This window comes from Hyperoodon ampullatus, assembly GCF_949752795.1.
Source record: "Hyperoodon ampullatus genome assembly, chromosome: 11".
NCBI classification, from domain to species: Eukaryota; Metazoa; Chordata; class Mammalia; order Artiodactyla; family Ziphiidae; genus Hyperoodon; species Hyperoodon ampullatus.
The window spans coordinates 65,380,157-65,400,479 of record NC_136924.1 but is presented as its reverse complement, the minus strand read 5'-3'; the positions used below and the strand labels follow the sequence as shown (position 1 = coordinate 65,400,479).

The window sequence follows — 20,323 nt, the reverse complement described above, 5'->3', positions numbered from 1 at the left end:
AGTATGAGCAGCTTCATCTTAAAAGTACATTACAGGAAAAGGAAGAATGATGTTGGTCCAATCGGTTAGTAATTTTGCAAAAGAAAAAAAATCTAGGTCCTCATGTCACCCCATATATTATAAAGAAAAAATCAAACCATAGAAAAACTAGAAGACAATGAAAATGATTATCAACTATGTGGAAGGAGAAGGACTGCCTAAGTGGAGAGCAACAAATAAGAAAAATTAGTTAAATTATGTAAAAATTAAAAGCATCTAGATAAAAAAATTAAAAGGTAAATGATGCAGAAAATATGATATAAACATGATGAGAAGTTAATATTTTTGCTGTATAAATAGCTCAATTTGATAAAGAAAACACAAAAACTCCAAAAAAAGTAATAATAAAAAGAAAATAATTTAATAATTCAGAGAAAAATGTTCAACATTAAAAAGAAATTTCAATTAAAATGAGAAGCCATTGCTTGTTCAATTACCAAAAAGCTTTTTAAAAATAATAATCTGGCAAGGATGCTATAAAAATATACTCACATATTGTCAGTAAAGGTATAAACTTTTATCTTTTCAGAAAGTGGTATGATGACAAATTCTAAGAACATGTTCATGCCCTTTAATTTAATAATTTCATTTCTAGAAATGTATCTTAAAGAAATAATTCTAAATATTGAAACATGCCTAACATAAAGGAATTGTTAAATAAACTACAATCACCTGATGAAATATGGAACAATTTAAAAAATTAGAAAAGATGGCATCAAAAAAAGTATATATGATATATTATAAAAGGCAGGATACAAATTAAAACTGTTTAATGTTTTTTTAAAAAGGGGGGAAAACAATAAATAAGAACACATTACATGGCAGAAAATCTCTCTGATCCATTAGGTCAGTTTGTGAGCAAGGCATTAAGTACAGCCCCCTGTATCTTCTATCCCAGATTACAGAAATAGTCTACCAACAGACCTCTGTCTTACTGATGATACACTGAAATATACCTTTCACACTGCTGTCAGAGTAATGTACAGAGTATAAAAATATTAATATGCATGTGTCACCTTCCTGATCCAAACTCTTTCCATCAAGCTGCTCAGGAAGTTACACAATGGCAATAGTTGGATAGTGTATCCAAATAGACCGAACTGTTTTATACCGCATGTATTTAAGTAACTTCCCTTACTTATAGCTTCTACACCTTATTTGCCTGGCTAACTCCTTTTCAAGCATCAAGACTCAGCTTCAGATTCCCAGGTTGGGTTAGGAGCCTTCCCAATGTTCTCGTAACAAGCCTGTCTATACTTCCATCTTGGCATTTACCATACAGCCTCAGAATTTTCTGTTTAGGGTCTGTCTCCTTCATTACTCCATTAACTGGCTGACATGAACTAAATATGACAAAATTCATGTACTCAAATAATCATAACATGAAAAATTAAAGAAAGGTAGAAAAATATACTAGAGGCAGAACTCAGAGACTTACTTGCATTTTGGAGTGACTCATTTATTAGCCTACATTTAAGGAGGGCTTACTCTTTATTTCCCATGTAATGTGCTAACTACTAGCAATATAAGGGAGAATAAGATATTGATCCTGACCTCAGGAAGTATGTCATCTGGAAGGGAAAATTTCTGGCAAAGAACTCCAAAAAGTAAATGGAGGAGCAGGTAAGCTAAACAGAACAAATGGCACAAACATACTTTTCAAATATATTTCTTGTATTTACATATAGATTGCAGATGAATTCTATTTCTCATCTTCGTATCTCCCCTAGTGATTCTTACATAATTATTTCTTTATTAAGAATATGTTATATGATATATTCTATAGATGTCCACAAGATATCACAGGTATATGTACTGATGAAATACAATATACTGAAAAAAATCAACAGATAAATTACCTTTTAATGTCAGAAAAAAATTCCAAAGTATATTTACTCACTGCTACATAAATTAGAGACCTTTTAGTAATAAGACTATGTAGCTATGAAAAGGATGAGGGAAACTGTGAGGAAAGAAGAACACAAATCATACATAATGATTATCTATGTAAAAATTCTCTATGCATACTGACAGTAGATGAAAGCAGTCATAGGTGGATGTAACTTATGGTTTTCAGTTAGGGGTTAAATATACAATTTTAAAATATCACAACTTCATTGAGCTCCTTGTTTCAAATATTTATTAAAATAGCAGATTCTCTGTTTATGTAATTTCTGTGTAACACAAGCCTTCTCAGTCAATTTCAAGTATATTTATTGTAAGCTGGGATAATAAAAACAATTTGTAATATACGGCAGTCAAATGTAAGATTAAGGTACCTGGCCTTCTAAATGAAAAACTTTATGTTGCTTGCTATCTCTCATTTGCAGTTTTATCTTTAAAGAAAAAGGCAATGTTGAGATAATGATCTGTATATTTGCATCGATGCTGACATTACCTGGCATAGCATTCCACTTATGTCAGCATTCATGACAGCAGTGAAAACAAAGAAAAATAAACATTAAAGGAGGATGCTTAAAAGAAGGGGAGATGTAAAGCAAAGACTTATTCTGCAATGTAAATAAACTTTCCTTGGAAAATAAATTTAAGAAAAAAAGTTGGTTAAAATCTATGCTAAGTACTGTTTAATCAGATTAGTCAATCCTAATTAAGGGTTCTGATTTTTATAGCAACCTTTTATATTTTCTGAATATGCAGAGATATCTGAGAATTCAGTATCTCATTTCATTTGAGACTCCTCAATTGTTTGATTTCTTTAACATCCATTATAGCACAGAAGTAGTAACCTATAGTCTTTAGAACTACAGAGAAGTAAACACTTCTCAGGAAATAAAAAAGTTAACTAAAAATTTTTCTCAGTGTTAACTATACCTTGAATTAAGTACTTTAGAAATGACCTATTGACTAATTTAAATTCTTTCCTTTTTCTTAGGAGCCTTTGATTTTTCAAGATGACAGTGGTCTAAAATCTACAAATTTTTACTTATCAATTGCTATAAATACTTGGTTAAAATACTAGAAAAAAGTTTAAATGCTAATATAGCTCCTCAAGTACATGGTTGGATGCTATGGATATTAAAGCATGAACTATTAATTGTATGTGCATAAAGATTTGTTCTAACTTGATTTAAATAAAGCTAACTGAATTAAAATGAAATTAATAGCCAGCTTATATATTAAACTCATACTGAGACAAAATTTTTCTTACTTGCCCTTAATATGAATTAGACACTTTACTTGGTACAGAACTCTGTAACAGACAGTGATTCTCTGAAGAAATCAGTCTTTTTAAAAGTTCTTCTATCAACTACAGACTTAATGAAAATTTCTATTACTAGAGATTAAGGACTTACCATGATATCAGCAATGACAGTAGCAAATGTAAATATTTGTAATGATATTCTAATATGATTGGCCTATGATGTCTCCAACTTAAAAATACCCAGGCCCATAATTTATCTTGAAACATTAATTTCCTCACGGTAGTTAATCAACCCAACATGCATCTCCCAAACCCACTTGCCCATCCTCCCAATCCAACCATACATACCTGTGCCTTTACCCACCACTTCACTATACCCCTTTCCTCAACATGCACACAGAGCATTATCTAATGCTGTGAATAATGTTATAAAACTCTTTGGTGTTTTGTCAGAATGTTCAAAATCAGAGAAGCTGTGAAAAACAGATGCAACTTAACAGGGCTAACCCTAAGCTGACAAGTGAAATCCACTCTCACCTGTCACCCCTAAACTGCCCCCAAAGTCTTCATTACATTTTGTAATACTGTTTGAAATTCCACCATTTAGGGATTTACTGGTATTCTTCTTTTAAAAATGTAAAGAGACTTGAGAGTTAAAGAGATTCTCTACTATTTGGACTTTGTGTAAATTAACTTAATAGGACTGCTTTTCTCCTATAACTAGCTGAGACCAATAGCACTACTGGAATTGGAAATGCAGATTGAAGGATCAGCGAAGTAAGCAATGGTTAAATATAAACACCTGGGAGGGAGTAGCTAGTGTCAAAACCTCACGGTACCGTGGCAGCACACTGCAGCAGGAAGAACATGGGCTCTGAACAGCCTGGGATTTGAATTTGATTCCACCACTTACCATGTGACCGTAGGCCAGTAACTTAAATCTCTGCATCTCAATTTGCTCTACTATTAAATAAGAGTATTTCCCCACAAGGTTGTCATATAAGAAAGAGTGGCCCAAATGCCTCGCATGTAACAGGTTCTCAAAAAATGCCAGTTTCCTTCTTTTCCATGTTCATTATTGAGGCAAGAAGAGAAAGTCACCAAGGAAAAGGAAGAAGCAGACTGAGTATCAGAGAGAAACTCTTGAAAATTCCTCCCTGAAAAGCAGTGTCAATCAAAAGAATGTTAAGACAACACTTTTCTCTGTTTTTCCCATTTTTTCTTCATGACCATGTTGTCTTAGTTTCAGGACTCAAAACTCAAATAGTACTACTAAGTTTTTAATGCTATATTATGACCTTCTTATATTGTATTGAAGATAAAATAGGTCTTAGAAGGTGGTCTGAGATCCAATCTGCCATTCAATTCAACAAATATTGATTGAATGTCTCTTATGGGTAAGATGTATCTTAGGTGATTGGTAAGAGGTGGAGGACAATACAAAGAAGAGTAAGAAAGATCCTTTCCTTCAAGGAGTTAGTAGTTTTAAGTTTTCTGATTTCAGAGAATCGTACAGCATTCATCTCTGGGAAACCCAATTAGTTCATAAATTAGGGACTTTCACACGTTCTTTATCATTATGGATAGCATGTTGGGGCATAAGAAAGAGATGCTATAAAAAAACTTACGGGTTTTAAGATTCTACTTTTACTGTTAGTCAAATTTTCATTAATTGTTGAATTTTTAATGCAAAAAAATTACCTGCCAAAATTTCGGTGTTTCGTGCAGCTATTGTTTTAACTTTTATTATTCCTGATTCAGCAGCCTGCAAGAATAAAAATAATTAGAACATAAAACTTACTATCAACATGAATTATCTAGGGAAAAGAAATCATATATGATAAGATCTCAAGCACAGAGTCAGTCACTATTATTTTATTTTCCAAACTTCAGATACTAAAGCCTGGTAGTGAAACACACATTAAATGGAATAAAATGTGATTAATTTGATTATTCACATGTAAACTCTGCACTACAGCATGTTGCCTTTCTATGCCTTAAAATGCACTGGGAATCCCTAGTCTCTCACATTTAAATCTTCAGAAAATAAAAAATAATAAACAAAAACAAAGCCTAATGAAAAAAATTAGGTTTCTCTTTTCCATTTCACACTTCTCTCTCAACCATAAAAAAAATTGCAAAACACTGCAAAATCAAGTAAAACTTCTTTGAATTAGAAGAGAATGAATAACTAAGAACTCTGTCACTACTTTTAGATTGCGTTTTTTTAAACACACATTCAGTTTTCATAAGGTGTGTCAATCACTTCAACATAAGTATGTTGAGCTGGCAGTACTTGAAAGTCATATGGCATTTTACACTATGCCACAGAACTGTGGTGTTCAATATGGGAGTCATTTGGCTACATGTAGCTACTAAGCACTTTATATGTGGCTGGCCTGAATCGAGTTGTATTCTAAGTATAAAATATACACTAGATTTTGAAGACTTAGTATGAAAAAAAGAATGTAAACTATCCCTTAAATATTTACATTGATTAAATGTTGAAATGATATATATGCTGGGTTATATATATACTGGTTTGAATATACTGGGTTAAATATTATATATTATTAAAATTAAATGTTTCATTTTACTTTTTTAATGCAATTTAAAATTACATACATGGATTGCATATTCAGCCCACATTATATTTCTACTGGACACTGTTGAGATAAAATATTGATATATAACATCCATTACAGAAACTCAGGACATTTTTACTATTGAGAAATATGCCTATTTTATACTTATACTGATCTCCATACCTCCAAAAATAATAAATACTCATATATGTTCAAGTTTTCCTATTAATTTGCTTGCTACTTGTTCATTGATTTTATCCCCTACTGTTTACTAAGAGACAAGTGGTAGCAGGCTCTAAAGATTTAAAAATATGGAAGAACCCAGTGTTCTTTGGGTTATTAGGTTGAGGACCAGTGGATTAATGCATAAAACAAATAACACATTGTAGGCTATACGATGTATAGTAGACCTTTGTCATTTTGTTGGCTTCCAAGCTCGTGAAGCCCTTGCCTGTGATCAGAGAACTCAACTTTATGAGTTTTGATGCAAGACAGAGCCTATCTTCTACTATTCAAAATTTAAACTGCCAGATACTTGTTTTCCCACATACCCTGGCAGCCTCCGATTATCCAAATAGGCACACCCGCCAGGAATTTTGAATACGGAGGCTAGTGGCACAGAAAAGCAGAGACAAGATGGAACTCTGTCTGACAACAGCCACAGTGGAGCCAGCATCTAGTTTCCAAGGGCAGTGATGGCAGCAGAACCAGTGGTGGCATGGGGTGGCCAGCACAACCAGCAGTGCAATCTAAGGCACCCAGTCACTGTTCAGCAGAGACAACAGTAATGGTCTCACTGGCAATGAGTTTTGCTGTGGTTCTTAGCTGTTCAGCCTTCCTTCGTTCCTGTAATTTCTAAGGCTCACTCCATCCAGCCTTCTACCAATTCTGTGAGACCCTCAATGTTTTATCAGTAAACTTAATTTCTGCTTAAGTCAGCCCGAGTCAGCTTTCATTGCTCACAGCTAAGAAGCCTAACGGATATACTACAACTTACTTCTACAACTTTAAGAGATGGAAATGTCCCACATTAAATGAACATAGCTACTAGCAGGAAAATATAGTCAAAATAAATTACTCGAGGGAAAAAGTATTGATTTTCTGATTATCTGGGGGCAGTATATTAGAAACACCAGGAGCTTTAAAAAAAAAAAGCTTGATGCCCAGGTTGCAACCCATTTCAATTAAATCAGAGTGACTGCCAGTGGGAGTCAAGCACTGGTATTTTTAAAAATCTTCAGGTGATTCCAATATGCAGCAAAATTTAAGAGGCTACTGTAATAACATAAGCAAAAGATGATGGTGGATAGGCCTGAGGTGATGGTGACTGAGATGGTAAGGAGTGGTCAGATTCTGGATACACTATGAAGATGTACAAACCACAACAAATTTACTACTATAAAAATTCAGTAACACCGAAATTATTATGTATACTTTGTTATACTCATACAGCATCTCAAACTCTCTTAGGTAATTTTCTTACTGAGCCAACTGAAATTAACCTGTGGTCACTGAGCTTTCTTCCATCATCATTTTCAAATGTTCAAACTCTCCCCCTCCTTACTATGGCCCTATGTACCCTGCATATGCTCAATTCAGTATTTCATTCTATTTCAGTATCAACAGAGACTGATCAAACTAAACCATCATAAATCCCAATGTAATCTGTCCTAACTTCCTGAATTCTAGTCAGTTTCCAAAATCAGTCCTGTAGCACAGTGGATGCTAGATGCAGGTAAAGGATTTCAAATTTGCCAGACACTATTTTGATTTCCTCAAATAAATAAGAATTGACCCATGTATGAATCATAAACAAGTTATAAAAAATATATATTTAACACATATTTTTATATGTACACACAATAAGGAAAATAATGAGTGCTTTTTCCTTAAGTAGTTCCAAAGTAACAAGTGTTTTAAAAGATATATAACTAGTATTTTCAAAGGCTCAAGAAATCACCAAAAGGACTGTTTGTTACCTCAGATATAATTAGAACTATCTCACAGCTCCTAATTTTTTACATCCAACTTCCTATTGTCAAACTTTGAAACTGAACCATCTTATTCTCATAGGTACCCTGTGTTGCTGGAAAGTTTCACTATCAATGTTTATTGACAACAGTTGTATATCACAGTCCCCCTAGTCACTGCAGTGCTACTTCATACCTCAGCCTAGCCTACATCTTTAAGTGTCCCGTATAAATGCAAGTATTCAGCCCAGATTTCCTTCTATTTATCAGAGACTGTCTGTGTGAAGAAGAGTCTTTAACCTCTTGCTTTAAAAGTAACCCCTACTCTGATTAGATACTTATATATCCATAGGGGAACTACTCAATTTTTTTAATATAAATTTTATTTATTTTATTTTTGGCTGTGTTGGGTCTTTGTTCCTGTGCGCAGGCTTTTCTCTGGTTGTGGCGAGCAGGGGTTAGTTACTCTTTGTTGCGGTGCGCACACTTCTCATTGCGGTGGCTTCTCTTGTTGCAGAGCATGGGCTCTAGGCATGCAGGTTTCAGTAGTTGTGGCACGCGGGCTCAGTAGTTGTGGTTCGCAGGCTCTAGAGCACAAGCTCAGTAGTTGTGGTGCACGGGCTTAGTTGCTCCGCGGCATGTGGGATCTTCCTGGACCAGGGCTTGAACTCGTGTCCCCTGCATTGGCAGGCGGATTCTTAACCACTGTGCCACCAGGGAAGCCCCTCAATTGTAAATATAGTTATTTTTTTCCTGAATTGGCCCTTATGGAAAAAAAAAAGTGTCAGTTCTGTAGACTTGAATAGGGATGATATAAGTTACGGTGGGTAACCTAAAATCTCTATTCCTGAGGGCAATCTATGAGTTGGGAAACAAAACCAAAAGTATTAAATATACTGCAGCATTTAATATTTGTTAATCTTAAAATTAATGTCTCTCAAGAAATGTTTTTTTCTCTTTCTCAAAATTCTTTGCTTACCCAAATAGACACACCCACCAGGAACTCTGAATATGCAAGCTAGCAGTATAGAAAAGCAGAGACAAGAGAGAATGCTGACTCCTCTTTCAAGAGCACACAGAATATGCTTGGCCTCACTTCTCAATAAACTCTTCCTGGGCAATCTCAATCCTATGGTTTCAATTACTTTCTAAAGGCTGAAGAATCCTAAATTATATTCCTGTCCCTTAACTGTCTCCTAAACTATAGGATTTATTAACCTATATATTTTAAAGGCAACTTAAATTCCAAATATTCAAAACGGATGCTATTATCTCTCACACACACCCCCAACTTCCACCTCAGCCCCAGAAAAACCTACTTCTTCTTCCTAGAATCTTTGTTTTTCCGAACAGCAGCAGCACCCATCCAGTCACTGACCAGACACCTGGGGCTTCTCCCTCATCCCACAAATATAATCAGCCACAAAGGCTACGTAGCGCACATCTCTTTTACTCTTTTTTCTTCTCAAATGCCACTTCTACACCTTAGTTCAAACTTCTCATTATCAACCTAAACTAAGAGATTTCTCTACTTCAAATCTTGTCCTCCACCCATCCACTGTCTCAACTCTTCAATGGTCCCCCAGAACCCACCTCTACTAGTGTTTCTCAAAACTGAGTAGTGTAAGGACATCTTTTAAAAGTAAAAAAAAAGAAAAATCTCATGGACCTATCCAGTCACTGACATATTTAAGTATTTATAAATAAAATTAGGAATAAACTCCTTATTTTTATAGCTCTTAAATTATAAAGCCAACACATTCACAATAAAGTGAACACTAAGTTAATGTGACAAATAAAGTTTTGCTGAAATTAAACCACTGCCAACAACATGAAGATAGTGCAGGTTTTTCTGATTTTGGCTCTCCTGTAGTACCATGAGAAGTGACAGAAATAATTTTTTCCACCACCTTCTTTCTATGGCAAGTATCAAAAAGCCCTTCCATCTTTGTGGGCTGTCTATGGTTCGTATCTATGGTTGATCCTATTCCTCCTATGATATGTCTGTTTCTCTACTCTAGCTGTAAGCCCCATGAGGATAAGAAATATATTTCATTCATCTCCCCATATTACTAATGCCTATCACAGTACCTAGCATACAGGGGCTATGTAATAAACATTTCCAAATAAACAAATGAAAAGTTCTACACAAAGGAAGGGACTTTACTGCCCACTCACTGAAAAACAAAAATATGGAGGAAATTTGACCCAGAGATTCACAAAATGTCCTCAGGACTGCAGTTTCACTTCTCTACCATTCTCTTGGTTCTGTCCTGTTCCCTGGGTAGGTTCATCCTCAGGCTTCTCCCAATCTTGGCAATAAAATTAGTTCCAGCCGTTCTACACCTCACAACTTCATATGACACTATCCAGAAAGAGAGAAAAGGTCTCTTCCAGTAGCTCTTGAGGAAGAGAGAGGAAGCTTTCCCTTTCCAGGATCACTCACTGGCATTATGTGACTTGGGCAGAAATAAGAGGTGGGGATAGGGAGGGTTAAACTAGATTAAACTAATCAAGGTATCCTGGAGCAAGGAATGAGATTAATTCGTCTAAATTCAAAGGGTTGAAAATGAAGGACGAATGCAGCCTACCACTGAAAGAAGTAAGAGGGAATGGATGCTAGGAAGGGAATTAGCAAATGTCCACTACTAGAACCACACACAAATTTACAATAATAATAATACGTTTCTCTTCACCAAAGCTTCTATGTTGTATTTTAAAAAACAAAACAAAAACCATATTTATTTTTAATAACATCTATGAGAGTAGAGCCTCAAAATTAGAACAAATTTACCAAAGCTCCAAATTAATTATTCACAGGACGTAGCATGAAACAAGAGCTAAAAGAAGAAATGTGAAATTCAAGTTAATGGCAAGTTAAGGAGAATAATCAAAAGAGGAGAATATCAAAAGATACTAGGGAGGTATGAAGCTGCCTGTAGACTTATGATTTCAGATGTCAGGTAAAATCAAAAGACCTAAAGTCAAGTTCTCACTTGGGAATACCTAATAGATCTAGAACACTCCCTAGAGGACAATATGCTCATTAAACAATTACTACATTGAAACCAATAAACTTTTTTTCTGTAACATGTAATTAGTCTAAAATCCCAAAGCTCTGAAAAATATATACCTATATGGCATCCTATTCAAAACCTCTGGACTAAAAAATAAAAACAAAACAAAACAAACAAAGAAAAACCTCTGGCTTCTAGGAAACAAATTTCCTTTAAGATACATATCAAATGAAAGACTGAAGTGCAGATTACATGTGGATAGCTAAAGATATATATGTGGTACACCTACATATATGGTATGCCTTTTTTTTCCTTCTTTAAAAATTTAATCTCCAACAAGTATCTAATTAGCACCTCTCAGATATACAAATGCTTTGAACTATGATGGACAGAAGGATAAACAAAGATGCAAAACTGACCCTTAAGGAGCAATTTAGAAAAGAAATACCATAGCAGAAGGTAAAACATAAGAGTTATAAGGGTGCTCATTTCGGCAGCACATATACTAAAATTGGAACTATACAGAGAAGATTAGCATGGCCCCTGCACAAGGGTGACATGCAAATCCGTGAAGCGTTCCATATTTTTAAAGATGTTAAAAAAAAAGTTATAAGGAAATAACTTATAAAGTAAGCTTAAATGAAAGTTAAGAAAGCAGAGGAAAACATATTAGCTTGAAAAGTCTGGGCAGGAGCTGCAACTGTTCTTGCCCCAGCAGCCAGCTAGTACATGGCACACAGCCGGTGTTCAAAAATTATCTCAGGAACAAATGAATGAATATATGAATGAGTGAATGAGGGAAGAAATGAGAACATTATCTGTAAAGCTGGTTCATTCAGGCAACAAATAAATAAGCAACATGGGTTAAATTAAAGGTAGAATTTTAACTATAAAAAAATGGAAGGAGGTGATTCCAGAACAGCAAAAGGAACCTCCAAAGCCACAGCATGGAAGAGGGATGGAGTATTTGGAGAATGGGCATATTTGGCATATGAAGAGAATATGGGCATATTTGGAGAATGAATAGCAGGCAACAGAGTTTGGCTGAATTATAAACACATTTGAGGAAAACTGAGGGTGATGAAAGAAGGTTGGGAAGATCAAGAAGGTCTTAAATGCTATGCTGAGGAGTTCCATAAGTACAGAGTAGCCACTGAGAGTTTCTGACCTGTTCAGGTACATTAATGCGGTGGTAACATACAGAATGGTCTTTTGTGCCATTAACGCACATCAAAGCTCAGTCATAAGATTGAAACCTGGAGCTAGAATAATAGCTATGAAAATAGAAAAGAGGTGAGATATGTTAGAAATTACAGAGCTGGAAGGAACATCTGACAATGAATACAATGTAAAGAGAGTTGAGGGAGAGAAGACAACCACATATAACTAAGGTAAGCAACAGTGATAAATACCATTAACAGAACAAGTGAAATGTGGGGACAGGACAAGTTTTAAGAAAAGTAAGTTCAATTACCAGAAGTTCTATCTGAAGTATGTGAAAGATACTCTGGTAGATGTGTTTAACAGATAGCTGGAAACACAGGTCTAAGCTCAGTAAAGAGAGCAGAGTTAATGAAGTAGCCTTAGAAGTCATCAGCACTGTAGTAAGGCCCGAAGCAATGGGAGGAGATGAGAGTGCAAAGGAGATGAGCACAGAGAAAGAAGAGGTCTCAAGACAGAACTTGGGATACACCTATATGTAAAGAAAAAGAGAAGGAATACTGAGAGAGGGAGGAGAAATAGGAAAGTAGAGTGTTACAAAAGTCAAAATGAGAATGACGAATAGCAACAAATAGCCATGTTGCAATAGAGTCGATGGATGCAACATTCCTAACCTAGTGGAAAGACAGTATTTTACTCAACTCTTGAGTTAACTTCAAGAAGATAAAGGCAGTTTCTCATTGATTTCTGTATTTCCTGCCATGATTTACACGTAAGAAACTAACTTCTATTAAATGATAAGAGTAATAGCAAAACCCTCTATTTCCTACATGGTTAAAAATAAGCTACACTTCTATAAAAGAAAAAAGGAGGAAAATATTTCCATTTCTGGAGACTGTCTTCCTTTTTGGTTTATTAGCCTGAAACAATGTCTTTTATTTCTTCTATGTCACCAAAGCACAATGCTAAGAAGATAATACATTCTTTTTTGACTAAACTATGTTTTCATTGACATTTGCTCTCTATTCATTTTCATGAAAGTAAAAATACAAGGGTCAAAATCTTAGTAAAAAAATAAGCTATGTATGCTTTACACTTTAACAATAAATTTCAGTGGCTCTGGTACTAACTTTCATAAATATATAAAACATGTTATAGACTAATCAAAAGCTTTTTAAAAAGCTCTCATTGTAAAATGCTCTTAGAATACTGCAATAAGCTTGTAAAATTTTCCTAGACGTCCTAGTGAAAATGTTACTGCTTATATTACTCTTGAAGTTAACATCTAAAATATTTATCAGAAGAAGATGAATTTAATAGACCCTAGGAATCTAATGTACCTTTTCTGGAATAAAGTCAACAGTAGCATAAAAAGAAGAGCAGAGTCAAAATCTTAGATCACTAGCATGTCTACATAACTGTGTAAAATTGCATTATACAGGAAAGTAAGTCTTGACCAAAATAATTTATAACTCCTAACCACACTTGTCATACTGCTCTGACGAGTGTTGACAAGTTTTTTGAATAAATTGTGAAAACTAATTTATTTCAGTGTATAAAACATGGATTTATTCTTTATGCTAATGAGGGAAAGAACACAACTGGCTGTATCATGAGCAAATTTCTCTGACCAACGTCAACAGGAAGAAAACTATAGTACGTTATAGGACACTAAACAAAAACAGCTCCCAATTAAGCATGTATACATGATCCAGCCCTCATTCTTCACTGTCATAAGGTCCTGAAAATGAGATCTTCACCCTAGCAGAAGAGCCAGCTGACTTGGGCCTCAGTCCCCAAATAGCTGGTTGAAGGGAAAATCCTGTCATGGTAAGTAGAGGGCATCTCTCTCACCAAGGGTCCCCGCTCAGCCAGCTAACGCATAAAAACAACAGACACTGAGGAACTCTACCACAGGAACCTTTGCTTTTATAGGCAAAAATCCCTGCCAACCAAAACTTAAATGTATAAGAAGAAACAAAGTACATAGCCTGGGAAGACTACTTGTACTTTATTATATACACCCTTACTGATTCCACTTCATTTAAAAAGAGAGAGAAAAAACCCCATCCTCAATCCTAATTCTGAGCACCTCAAGTCAAATGACCTTCATTCCCTTTCCTCTTCTATCACCCACTCCCTGGACTTCGTCATCCTCTAGTGCAGCACCACTTGGCAATCTGAAATCCAATATCTCCACTTTTGTCCCTTTTGTCTTTATCCTTCTAGCTCTCTCACTCCCCAACACCACTGTTCTTGGATTAAAGTGTTCCAATTCAATTAAATTGCTGCTAGTCCCTTAACCTTTCCATCCTGCAATCAATCAAAGTTGTCTTGGATTGCCTTCTTTGGGAATCCAGCCTAGATCTCATGATCCATCATCATTTCAACCACTTTTCCTGTGAAGACTCTTAAGTGTTCCAAGTCAATTTCTCCTTCACTTCTACAAAGTGATCCACTGCTCCCCTCAAAGTTCCTATCACTATTTTCACCACAAACTGCTCCTAGCAACAAGCTTGTTTCCTATCTTACCAAGAAAACAGAGGCCATAGGTCAAACTGCCCACAACTTCCTATCCCTCCATTATGCCCCTCGTTCAAATTTATTACATTCAAATCCATTTTTTTCTTTTACCCTTCTTCTGTCAGAAGACAATGTGTCCCTTCTCAGATCGAAAGCCAGTTCATACACTTAAGCCCTTGAAACTCCAGCTTTCTCCGGGACCTTGCTCTAGCCAAGTATTCCCTTTCTCTCCCATATCCCTAACCTTAGTCACCCCAGCTGCCTCTTTCCCTTTAATGCTGTTATTTCCCAAGGTTCCTCCTGATATTCTCATTCTATACACTCTTCCTGGACTATTTTATCTACTCCTATGGTTTCTACTAACATGTATAACTGATACGCCTAAATCTAAAATTCTAGACTTCCCTCTTAAGTGCCAAACCTTCACTTTCAAACACCTACCGATCATTTCCACTTGGATGTCACACATAAATCTTAAACTTAATATTCATGACTACTCATTTTCTCCAAAAACATTTTTTCCTCTTAGTGATTTACCCAGTTTCCCAAGCCAGAAACCTGGGAGGCATCACAGATTTCGCTTTCTACATTATAAAAAGGTCACTGTGCCCTGGTAATTTTACCTGCTAAATCTCTCTAATCCATACTCTCTCTTTCACACATGTCTACCACAATACAAGCAACTTTCTGTCTACCCCTACTGCTACCTCAGTGCAGACAATCATCTCTATAAAATTTGCTCTCTATGCCTCAATCTCAATCCCCTCTAATTCTTCCCTTCAGTACTGTTACTGTAATGTTACTGAATATAAATTTGATATTACTCCCTCTCTTAAAAAGCCTTAATGGCTTCCAATCACCTTCAGCATGAAATTTCTTTTACGTGGAATACAAACATGTGCTATTTCCTCTGCCTAGAATGATCCCCTTCTTCTCTTGGCTGGCTTCTACTCATCCTATAAAGACTCAGCTCAGGAATTACAAACTCACTCTGACCACACTTCTAGGCTCAATTAGATCCCCCTCATCTGTTTCCACAGAGTAGTGCCTGCAAATAGAAATGACCAAAAGGGCTTTATTCGTTAAATACATAAAACCTCAGAGTTTACTGCCTCTGAAGGCCACTGAATATCAATTACACAAAAGTGATTTTACAAAGTTTTAAAGTAATTTTTAAGACAATGAAAAAAATTTTTCATACAAATATTCCAGAACAAATCAGCTAGTACGCCTATGCTAAAAAAAAAAAAAAAAAAAAAGGCTTCCCTGGTGGCGCAGTGGTTGAGAATCTGCCTGCCAATGTAGGGAACACGGGTTCGAGCCCTGGTCTGGGAAGATCCCACATGCCACGGAGCAACTAAGCCCATGCGCCACAATTACTGAGCCTGCACTCTACAGCCCGCGAGCCACAACTACTGAGCCTGCGTGCCACAACTACTGAAGCCCACACGCCTAGACCCCGTGCTCCGCAACAAGAGAAGCCACCACAATGAAGCCCGTGCACCACAGTGAGGAGTAGCCCCCACTCGCAGCAACTGGAGAAAGCCTGCACGCAGCAACAAAGCCCCAACGCAGCCAAAAATAAATAATAAAATAAATAAATTTATTAAAGAAAGAGAGAGAGAGAGAAAGAAAGAAAGAAAAAAAGAAAGTTATATTGCTGAAGCATGAAAATTCATATTTAAGGAAAATAAGGAGAAAAAAGAGGAAGGACTGTATTGCTGTTATTATTTAATTACTATCTTTATTATAAAATGACAAAATGATATTACAGCCACTATAAAAACAACTTAATATGCAAATTGTTTTGTAAATGAAAACAATTAAGTTGGAGAAAACTGTAGAAAATCCAAAGATAAGTAATAAATATCAGTAAGTAAGACATTATCCTTCATTAACACTCTTTTCTTCTGTTTTTGTAAAAGATTTGAAATCTTAAAAAATCCAGATTATTAATTAAGAAAAATATTAGAGCCAAGCACTATGGCCAAAAAGGTAGAAATTATTAAAACTTAAAGACTAAACATAGAATGTCTCACTTCATTCTACCTTGTTTATAAAGTAATGGAGAGGGACTTCCCTGGTGGCACAGTGGTTAAGAATCCACCTGCCAATGCAGGGGACACAGGTTCAAGCCCTGGTCTGGGTAGATCTCACACGTCGCTGAGCAACTAAGCCCGTGCACCACAACTACTGAGCCTGCACTCTAGAGCCCATGAGCCACAACTACTGAAGCTCGCGCACCTAGAGCCTGTGCTCCGCAACAAGAGAAGCCACTGCTTGCCGCAACTAGAGAAAGCCTTCACACAGCAAAGAAGATCCAATGCAGCTAAAAAAAAAAAAAAAGTAATGGGGAAGGAGACAACCATTCCAAAGCACATATGCAGTTAGAACTGTATTGTATTAAGTTCTTGAGCAGGCTTCTAAGTAGTTCAAAATGACTGTTTTTCAGATAATGTTTGTGAAGATACTGGGAGAATGTTAACCAGAAAATCAGTATACAAATGGAAAAGCTTCTTATACTTAGAAAGGCTTTGCCTTAGGGTCTACCAAGCACACTTCTCCCCTGACCCCCACCCTCCCAAGAAATAAATACTACTAAAAACTTACCAGTTCTTTTAAGAACAAAAGTCAAAATACAGCACTGCTATCAAATTACCAGGGAAAATTTAATTCAACCAAAATATTTCTTGAAAGTCAAGCCTCCCTCCTAAAACACCATCACTATTAGGCTAATTACTTCATTCTTGTTTTACACTTGTGACACAGTCAAGGTTTTTTTTTTTTCAATTCCTAAAGGACTGCCCTAAGCATATTAAAAGTGCCACTGGTTAAGAAGTCAAAGTTCTTATATCCAACAAATTCTTGTGGAGCCTGTACTATACACAAAATTATGTATCAGAGATAATCACACCAAAAGTTACTTTTGCCATAACCTAGAAGACGAGGTGCAATTACTAAATACCTCTTTAGCTAAGGTTCAAGTAAAAAAAGCTAATGAGCTTTACTGAAAGTTCCTAGATTAGAAAGGGACTGAGTTTTAGAACTTTGTAAATTAGCTGTTTGGAGCTCTGAATGCATTTTCCAATAGAAATAATGTAATAAATGGCAATTAAATCCACAAGCCAGCCCACAAAAGCCTATGATACAGAGGAATCACAATTTTTATATGGATTATAAGAACTGGGAATAGCCGGTTCTATAAATTATTGTTAAAATTACAAAACAGGATTTGAAATTGTCTAATTTCCTTACAATTAGAACAGCCTATTTCTTTAAAATTATTTAAAATGGCCAAATTGTTTTTTGTGTGTGTTTTCTTGGCCAAATTCTTTAAAATACTTTTTATAACTTTGAACAGATCATACAGAGAAAATAATGAAAATCCATATCACAACAAACTACTGACTGTCTGAAATAAAACTTATAATAGTCATCTTTCCAAAAGTGGCACATCTGGTTTCCATCATTGGGTAGGTAATATTTTCTTACTTTATTAAAAAAAATACTAGATGGAGTTCGTTGAAGAATGATGAGACCAAAGCACTTACAGAAAAGTTAAGGTTCCTTAGAAGTCTAAAACTCAAACTTTATTGGGTAAGTTCTAATTATGAAATTGCAGGTACTCCAAACTACATTAAATAGGAAGAAATATAAAATAATTGCTTTTACAAAAATGTCACTGAAATATCTTATTTCAGAAACGTGAAAAGAAATTGAGTAGCATCTTTAAAAAGTTTAAGAGAAATAAAATGGCATCTTAAGATAAAAAGCCAATAGAGACTAAATGTTAATAATTTCAATTCAGGAACTATTTGGAGAATTTAATTTGTATATATTATTAACTTGAGCCTGTTTAATAATACGCTTTTTCCCTCTTAAGACTTTCTCATCATAATGTAATAAACCCACTATTTAACCCTATTTTACATCAGAAAGAAAACTGAAGCTCAAAGAGGTTAAGATGTCTTTCTGTTTTGCTAGCACTTAAATTCAGGTGTATTCTATTTGACTCTAAGCCCAAACTTCTCAGTACAGTGTTGCTCATAACAAGGCTTAAATGATTCCTGTGGCTCTTCACTGTTTGTCCTAAGTCAGATGTCTCCAGATAATTGAATACTTCATGAGATTGATAAGAGTTAAGCTGCATGACCCATGACAAAGAAGGAAAGCTATTTCCAATTGAGCGATATATACTATAAACGCAAAGGGGCACAGACTGTACAACAACTATGATTATTAGTTTTTAGAAGCAACAAACATAAGTTTCTGAATCCTGCCGTGACCAATTTAATGTTTGAAAACGGCCAGAAAAGGGGAGGGTACCATACACCTAGCTGAATTCGCTGAATCGGCTCAAGCCGCGAACTTCGTTCCTAAATCTGGTGGACAGGACGGTAGAGAAAATGAAAGCGCCTCACACTCGCCAAAGCAAACTATAAAAACGCTTGTGGAAAAACCCACCGGCTCGTACATCTGGACAGGTGGAGGGCCAAAGGGGAATCAGACAGGGCTGGAGGATGCAAGTGAAGGATGGGGTCTAACAGGACCGGCTATGCTCACCGTGCCTTCTCCCGAAGTCGCCCGAAGCTTACCTCCTTGACAGGTGGGAATTTCTTCTTGCATTCCAGGGACAGGGCCCGCAAGTCGCTCTGCATATTCTCCAGCAGCTTCTTAACCGCCTCGGGGCTGTTGGTGCCAGACATGATCCACCAAGCTCCGTGCCAATTCCTGAGCGGCGCAAACGAACTCCGGCACTTGTCAGCTCCGTGGGGTGACCGGCAGCTTCTTCCAGGCGCCTCCGGCCCTTGGGCTGTCCGCCTCTAGGGCTCCGCGGGGGCGCGGCCCGGCCTGGGCAGCGAGCCCGAGCGCCCCCGACAGCCTCCTCGCAACTCCCCCGGTTCTTATCCGAGGGGCCCCCGCAGTCGCCCCGCCCCGCTAGCCTCCGCCGGCTCTGGCAGAGGAGCCCACAAGGTGGGCAAGTCCCTCCCGCTGACGCAGGCCGGGCCACACAGGTTGTCACCAGCCAAGCTGGTGAGAAGCTTCAGCGCTGTCTCCCCAGACCTCCCAGACTCCCCGACGCCATTAGCCGAGTCGCCCACAATTCCGAGCGCGGCCGGGACACGTCAGCTGCACTTCCGGGCACCGCGGCCACCGCCTCCGCCGCGGCCAACCCGGGCGGCGAGCCTCAGGCAAGGCGTGGCCAGGGGCGTGGTCACGCTCCGGGCGGGCCTGGATCAGGCCCGGGGCGCTTCCCGAGGCCCCCGCTCCCGGCCTCCGAGCCGCGTTAAGGCGCAGTTTGCCTGGAGATTCGCTTCCTTTTAGGTGACAGGTGTCTGAATAGAGCCCGTGGTACTCGTTGTTGTACCTCTTTGCGTATGTTTGTGTTAAATTATATTTCGGTGTAAACAGTTTGCTTCCTTTCGGATTAATCTTCATTTGTCTTGTCCCTCTTCATTTCTGCCCCTTCGAATCTCGGGGCTAGTGGCCCCAAATCAACGCTTACCTTCTGTTAATTTTTCCCCCCTGAGGACCTAAATTGCAATTCCTCCACAGAGTTGTACAAAGCATGCTGGTCCACTTATTGCGGAGCAGTCACTTATTTTCCTAATCTGTAAAATGGAACATTAAACTGCCCTCTATTCCAAACCCTTCGCTGGTTTTCCATTTTACCCAAAGTAAAAGCCAGAATTCCTCTTTTCACCTACCTGGCGCTCTGCGATCTGTCTTGCCTCCTTTACTGCGTGTCTGTCTCCTCGCTAAAATGAAAGTTTCAGAAGCGTTGGGGTTTTTTGTTTTGTTTTATTTTTTTCTGTTTTGTTCCCTGCTGTATCTCCAGTGTTTAGAACAGCGCTTGGCGCAAAG

General features: G+C 37.1%; 1 protein-coding gene across 3 annotated transcripts in view; it reads right to left on the bottom strand.

The window, feature by feature from the left end:
- MON2 (MON2 homolog, regulator of endosome-to-Golgi trafficking) overlaps positions 1-19,164 on the bottom strand; it is a gene marked incomplete at both ends in the record, with an annotated part of 123,468 nt that extends 104,304 nt beyond the window's left edge. For all 3 annotated transcript variants that reach the window (XM_079715697.1, XM_079715696.1, XM_079715698.1), the window contains 2 exons: positions 4,904-4,967; positions 19,054-19,164. In XM_079715697.1, the coding sequence (XP_079571823.1) occupies positions 4,904-4,967; positions 19,054-19,164 (175 nt within the window). The remainder of the gene's footprint in view (positions 1-4,903; positions 4,968-19,053) is intronic.
- Between the last annotated feature and the right edge of the window lie 1,159 nt (positions 19,165-20,323).